This window comes from Ostrea edulis, chromosome 4 (genome assembly GCF_947568905.1).
Source record: "Ostrea edulis chromosome 4, xbOstEdul1.1, whole genome shotgun sequence".
Taxonomy (NCBI): Eukaryota; Metazoa; Mollusca; class Bivalvia; order Ostreida; family Ostreidae; genus Ostrea; species Ostrea edulis.
This window is the reverse complement of record NC_079167.1, coordinates 35,128,520-35,136,252: the sequence shown is the minus strand read 5'-3', so window position 1 is coordinate 35,136,252 and position 7,733 is coordinate 35,128,520. Positions and strand designations below refer to the sequence as shown.

The window sequence follows — 7,733 nt, the reverse complement described above, 5'->3', positions numbered from 1 at the left end:
ACACCTGCGATCCCTTGCCAAACTTGTTAGGTCACACGGGTGTATGTATATCAATCAGCTTCTAAACACGGACTTAACAGGATAAAAGTATTATTAAAGTGTCTGCATGTTGTCCACCCAGCGGTTTCATACATTGAACTTTCTACATATTTTTAATGCTTACAAAAAAGATTTAAGTGCATGTTGCACCAAGTTTTGTATTTTGGTGTCCATTTTTTTGTCCTGAGAGTTGTGAGGATATAAATGAAAATTATATTCATGTTGTCATTAACCCCTTTTGTTTCTATCTTAATTGTTTTATCTGCCATTACAAAGTTTTCAGAGTTCATAGAAAAGAATCATTAACTCTTTTCAATAATTTCTATCCCGATAGTTATTGATTTTCGATAATTGTTAGAATTCCTATTGGTAAATTTTGTTTTCGGATGATAGTCAACGATATGCTGCTTCAGCACAATGAAAATTTTCAAGTCTTTAAAAGGCTATTCATATTTCATACGTCATTGCCTGCGGGGGTACACCATACTGTTAAACTAATGATCATTTTGCAGATAATAAAAAGCCCATTGTAACTAGAGCATGTTCGAACCAGCTGACCAGCTGAATTGTGTTTCATGACAGGGTTAAACCAGTCGTTCAAGACCACAAAAATACAGACTTGTTCTTCGGGTGTTAAATTTCTGTAGTGCTTTAACAAATCTCTCACCCAGAAACTGAATTGCCATTCAACATTCTGTATCTAATTTTTCTTTCAATGAAAAGGAATCTAATTTGCATAATTAACTATTACATTAGAATCAATAATGATTATCATTGAAACTTTTTTTCATTTGTGCTCATTGATTTTTCTTTGAAAGGATGCGTTTTATGTGTCTTTTGTTTTTTCCAGACTGGGTTCAACATCCCAACATCCCTCAAAATACAGATGTAAAAAACATTTTTGTCATTGTAAATATTTTTCTTTATTTTCTGTTTCTATCAGTTTTTTCTTCAAAAAATACATACATATATGAATCTAAATTCTGACACTCTTGTCACATCGTGAGCCAGTAATAATACTGAAGGTGGTTGGAAGGTCCAACTTTCTTGACCTGCTTTCACAGAAAATCAAAGAAAATACTACTACTAATAATGAAATAGTTAACCGAGTGACATTTGAAAAATATTCTTTCTTTTTTTTTGCTTACAGTATTTTAGATGAAATTTTATGAAAGGAGGTCAAGCATTTTTAGGGAGGAAAAATGCTGCAACTATCCAACACAGAAAATATCACAGACAATACACACTTTTCAAAAGTGGACTTAAAATGTACATTAACAATCAATAAATAAATTTTTTTTACAATGAAAGATTAACAAAGAAATCTAACAAATGCACCTATGAGTGATTTCAGCTAAAAATGGATGGTTTTGATAGATTGTTTGAGCCCTACTCCCCTCTTCAAAAGATGGACTTTAATTTTCCAGAATTTAATTTCTATACAAACACCACTCAAGACAACCTTTTACAAGAAAGCGAAAGAAAAAAATTGCTTAATGGGCTTATAAAAAAAAAAATCCTCTCTTGGTAATTCTCAGAGCGGTTAGAAAAATTGGAAGGGGAAATTAAAACAATGTGTATATACACCACATCTAGGGGAAAATGATTAGCAAAAATATTGTTCTCTCCATCACAAATCAACTTGCCACTCACACTTCAAACAGTTAAGTATAATTGCCTTTCCTACATCAACATGATTGATAAAATGACTGGAGAAACCAATGAATAAACTCCATTCACTTTACAATGAAGTTATGGACTTTATACAGTTTTCTCAATAAATAGATGATAAATGGTATATGGCAAATCTCTACACTGACCATTATACAGACAATGTACCCCCAAGTCTGATTGAAATTCAAAAACAGTAATTTACAATACTTTACAGCAGTGAGGCCACTGGGTAAGAGATGTCAGGTGGAACATTGTGTTGTTTTATATTTTTGGACTAGGAATATTTTCAAGGTCAAACAAGTTATCTACATCAAAAGCATCCCCTATGTCTTCAAAACCATTCATGGCCCAGGGGTGTTCACCATCGGTGTGATCCTCTGGTGCTGGGGAGGGGGCAATGGGGGTATTAAGCCCACTTCTGTGGTCACTGTCTAATTGTTCCGTCTTGAAATGTCCTGACAGATTTAAACTCTGGTCCCACCATTGGGGGACCTCTATATGTTGTCCATTGATGGTTAAATCTAAAGGATCATTTGTAACATAATCAATAGGGGTCTGATCGTTGGAGAGTTCGGTTTGAGAGAACAGATCCTCTATTGTGAAATCGTCTGAATTGCACTCGGAAGATGGCGGACTCATGGCTACCATGGGACCTGAATCACAACTGTCGTTAGAATCTAACAGATCTTCTGTTTTCACTCTCACACCTCCAATCTCTATATCTTGATTCAAAATAGATGTCCAGTTAAAATCACCTTTTAGATGGTCCTGATCTTCATGATTTCCAAAATGAACATGTCCCTCTTTGCTCTTAACTTTTGAACAGCTAGAAAATTCCTCCTCCTCCTCACGTTTGATCTTTTTTGTTGGAGGAAGACAGGGTGTGTCTCGACTGTTTCTCCTCTTTTTAAAGATTCCATTTTCAATCATGTCATTATACTCTGGGTTGATTCTCCAGAATCCACCTTTCCCAGGTTCATCCTTGCGACGGGGAACTTTCTGAAAGCACTTGTTCAGGGACAAGTTGTGACGAATGGAGTTCTGAAATTGCAAGACCATAATGGATTATGATTTGGTTTTCCAGCCAAACTCTATCAGTATTACAAGTGGCAATTCATTTGATAACCATAAGAAGTGTTCTTATCACTGTTGCTTATCTTCCTGAGTATTGCTACTTGAGATTGATAGACATATTGAATGATATCTTTCCCCTTAAATGTTAAGTGCTATCATGGACCAAATACCAACCTGCCAGCTTGGGTCAGCTAGTCTGTAGTACATAAAGTTGTCGGTAATCCAGTTATAAATTGCTGACAAGGTTATTTTGCTTTTCTTAGTTTCTTTCATTGCCATACAGATCAAGGTAGCATAACTGTATGGTGGTTTCACATATGGATTTGTCTTGTAATCAATAGAATCTCCACCGATACTTGAGGGAGGGGCTGGATCTCCAAGATGAAATTTTGGCTCAATTTTACACTGAGGGGGAGCACATGAAACATTGAGAACATGATTGGGGTTGACTTTCATGTTCTTGTTGTTATTATCCATACTGAAGTAATTGTTGCATGGTCCTGGACTGGGGGGAGGAGTGGGGGAGGTTATCTTCATGATGTTAAGGTTTTGCAGCCAGTTGAGACTTGTGAGACTGTCATCCAGGTTGATACCACCATTGCTGCAGGTATCCAGGGGGTACTTGTTCATCCAGTTCTGTCGGAACCTGGCTGCAAGGTGATCGCGTGTGAGAATTGGCATCTTCTTGGCCCCCTGACCCTGGTGACGATTCACCGCGTAAACCTGTGGGTACTTCGTTTTGGCGGTTTAAGTTTCACCAACAAAAATATCAGACCTGCCATAACAGAAATAAATGACTATGAAAAATTGCAAAGCATACATTTCATCTGTCAATAGTGGCTGGGAGAAAATTAAATCAATATTTCTTTTTACACAACAGTTAGCAAATGTATTTTGATATGAATTCTTACCTTGCAAATTAAATCTCGGAGAATACAAAATCTTTTTCACAAAATGATTTTGTTCATAAATCCATGTAATCAATGGAGTACGTGCTATAAGTTCAAGTTCAACCGACTATATTGAGTTATATTATAAAGATGTGGAATATATAAGCATAGACTTGCTTTTAAAAGGGCGTCAAGACCTAATTTGCATATGAATAGTTCCAACCATTCACTTACTTACCGCTACACGTGTAATCGTAACATGCAGGGGCGATCATAATTGATGTCGAACAATATATTAAAACTAATAATAATAAAATGAAAATTTACCTTGATCTCCCAATAACTGTTAACCGTCCAACAGGATAATTAGCTGTTTTCCCGCGAACCGGCACTGTTGTGATATGCCCAAGCTTGTCAAGTCCAATGCACACTTTTAATAAAAGTGAACGCAATAAACTTCTGTTTTGGAATATTAATGCATATTTCGGAGAAATCAAAGGTTTGACAGTTTCAAGTGAAATGATAGAATGTACATGTGCATTGACAGATGAATATATTAGCTTGGATGAACGGCTAGGCAACAGCATACACAGACATAAATATTTTGGCTTGTAGCGATTGGCCTGAATGTTATTGTGTATTCCGTCTATGGTTGCGAGTGTAAACATGTACTGGTAAACGTGGTTATAACGGTGTATTTGATTGGCCAAAGAAACTCATTAGCATACGTTTTCGCGGAATATTTTCAGAATACTTTAAACGCCGCGCCAAGTCAATATTTTGGTGCGAGGTCTGTACACGTATAATTTACACTCCTTGGACAAAAATGAGTTCTCAAAGCATGCCAAATCGTGTGTAAACATTTCAAGTTTTCACAATATATCTTCCTATATTCTAGAATAATTTTATATTCACCTAGGCCTAATTAATCAATTTAATGCAGAAATGTGAAAATTTTAACCCAAGAGTACTTTTGTCAGTATAACTTTAGAAATAAATCGTCTCCCTGCATTAGTTCCTTGAAAGATTATTTTATGACAGTTAATGTCAGTGGCGATATACAATTTTCAAATTTAAGGTAAATCATGCATGGTCGGTCTCTTGTTTTGAAAAAAAAAAAAATTCAACGATAAAAGAAGCAATATTTTTTTCTACACTCAGAGAAATGGATGACAAGAGCTTTTGTTACTTTTTAGGGAAGACTTATATTTTAATATTTCTGTAGTTATTTCACCTATTAGAAATGATAGAAAATAGTAAAAACTAGAGCTAAGCTCGTTGCAAAGCAACGAGAGGTCTTCCTTCGAAGCTGTGTGACATAACTTTTCAGTCCCAATAATGAAGAAAAAATTACTATCTAAATTTATGAAATTTATGGCTCAGGACATACAATAAAGGTTTATAGCTGTTACCAATATTTTATCATACAACAAAATTATGATAGCATAATTCAGACTGAAGAGAATAATTCATCGAGTTTGAATTATTTATACATACAAATCAAATAAATTGCTCTCAAATCTTGAATATTTTATTAAATCTTAATATCTATCTGCGTAAATACATGTAGGTATATTATGTACACAGTGCGCACAGAAGTCGCGTATGAATTTTCACGCCATGGGCACGTGCCGAAGTTACATAATTTGGACCAGGAGTTCTGAATCAATGTTTAATCAAAGTCATTGTTTTTAAACAATAAAACAACAAATCATTTGAAATGAGACTGGTCGGCCATGGGTTTCTGAATATTCTATACGCATGTTTAGATTTGGTTTAATCATGATTATAAATTATTGATTTCAAAACATGTTCAGAAATAATTCGTTATGTTTGTAAAATGTATCCATTTTCTTTTTCAAAACGAAGAATTTGAGTAAAGCTTGTGTGTTCAGTTAAAGTAGTGTAAAATCACAGATCGCTAGTCCAGCAGCGATGAATCTCCGATATTAAACACACATTCAATTAGACATGATTGAGAAACGAACTGTATATTAAATTGCAGATTTTAAAATTGATGCCTGACTCAATGCTCTAGAGGTTTGAATTTAAAACAAATCAAACGTAAGACCGGGGACGTATAAACAAGTATATACATCCCCGGAAAGACTGAATTATTCGAAAAATCCAATATGATCAAAAACATAACATTCTGTGTTATATTTAGGACGACAATGTTTACTTTGTGTACATGCCCTGGTTCACATGCGATGGTTCCTCGAGGCGGTTACGTAATTGTAAACAAAAACAAACCCCGTGGTGTATGTAAGATGCGTGTAGTTATTGACTGAGTTAGTCTATGCTTGAACGTTTGTTTCTTCAATTATATATATCGTTGTTTTAATAACAAACGTAAAAGAGATAACCTTTTCCTCCTTTTTTCTTTGAAACGATTGTTTATATTAAAGCTACTAAATAATAATAAAAAAAAAAGTTGTCGATAGATGATTTTTAAAGGAACCATAGATCACGATAAAACCTTATTTTAAAAGAATATTAGCATTTCATGAAGTCAGATTTATCAATTAAAGCAAGTTTATTTAAGTTATAAGCATATTTCCCCCCTTCACCTACCTAATGATACTGTTACCTGTTTGCGGGTCAAGCTTTTTACTCATATATAACACAATACTCGAGCAAAATATTATGTTTATGAGATCAATAAGATGTTAAAGAACAACTTTTCCAGCGAAAGTCATATCAAAATATTTACCTTTTTTGAGTTATAAAGCGAAAACTTTCAAGATCCCCAGATCCCTAATTTAAGGGGCCAGCCCGTTTTTAGGGATATCAAAAGAAAGCTCTTAACATTTTGCACAACTTTTGTTCTACACGTCTTAACAAAATATTTTTCGTTTAAAAGATACAAAGGAAAATACATGTATGTGTAATTTTTTGCTCCTTTAGGCGTCCTATTTTTTTTAACCCTGTCAACCACCATTTCGAACGCTGTAATCAAAAAACAAAAAATGATATGCACAACTACAATGCTCCTACTTTTCATTTTCAATGCATTTTCTGCTCAAGCGTACACAGTCTCGGAGCCTTTGTCTGGAAACCAAAGCCCCTAAAATTTTATTTAAAGGGGAATAACTCGTGAACAGAAGGGAATTTCTGAAATGTAGTACATGATTTTAAAATTGTTCTGTAAAGTTTATAAACCCTGAAAATTTGAGCAAAATCCATGCATAAATGAGCGAGATATGAAGCTTCAAAGTTAGCGTCTAGGAAAAAGAAAAAAAAAAGAATAATCTTAACCAGCACAATCAGTAGAAGATCTTCCGTTGTTACGGAAGACCTTAATTACTACAAAGGAGACACATTTCAAGCCCATAAAATCTATGAGCTTTGCCCCCCCTTTAAGTAATTCTTGCAATATGTTTAAAAATGCAAAGATGCGAACTGTGAATGCAAGGGGTGTGTGTGTGTTATATGGCAATCTTTGCAACATGGCACCTCCCATACTTACGTAGATATTTTCTTACTCTAATTTCCCCCTGCATATTCATATAAATGCCACACATATATTAAACCTATGATTAACTATAACATCTTATTTTGAACTGAAAGTATGGTAAACTTCAATCCATTAGGTTTAAAAATTTAGTCGGGGATCAATATCCTTCACTTTCCACTCATGCTTACATACATCAATCTATTCATTATTATATCACCTATCTCACTGCATATTGAACATACAAGAGTATGCTAAATCTAGTTTCTGACTATTGCAACTGAAATGGCGAACTTAAAATTGTTCATCAATTCATTTATTTGTCCATGACTATTTCCTGTCCTAGGGTTAAACATTTTTTTAAAATTGTCATTTTATGCCAGTTTTGGGTCTTCAATCCCTTTCTTTAATGCAAAGGGAAAGGTGGTATTTAGGTTTGCCACCTCCCTCTCAAAATGTTATGGATCCACCCCGATGAATGCTATATATTACACCCACAAGAACCCTAAATTAGAAATAAATCATATTCTACAGCCTTGGTCACACAATAAGTTTGAACTATACCCTAGACAACCTTTGGATATATAAAAACAAAATTTAAA

The 7,733-nt window shown here is 34.4% G+C and overlaps 1 protein-coding gene across 2 annotated transcripts; it reads right to left on the bottom strand.

Annotated features, from left to right (window-relative positions):
* Positions 1 to 937: 937 nt before the first annotated feature.
* Positions 938 to 4,318, bottom strand: LOC125671495 (forkhead box protein J1-B-like). Of its 2 annotated transcripts, none has more exons than XM_048907256.2 (3): positions 4,005 to 4,318; positions 2,962 to 3,562; positions 938 to 2,754 (listed from the first exon to the last, which is right to left on the bottom strand). In XM_048907256.2, exons 2-3 carry the CDS (start codon positions 3,466 to 3,468, stop codon positions 1,975 to 1,977), a joined length of 1,287 nt encoding a protein of 428 aa, XP_048763213.1. In that variant the 5' UTR covers positions 3,469 to 3,562; positions 4,005 to 4,318; the 3' UTR covers positions 938 to 1,974. The 2 variants fall into 2 exon arrangements, with proteins under 2 accessions (XP_048763213.1, XP_048763214.1); XM_048907257.2 differs by lacking the exon at positions 4,005 to 4,318 and adding an exon at positions 3,699 to 3,990.
* Between the last annotated feature and the right edge of the window lie 3,415 nt (positions 4,319 to 7,733).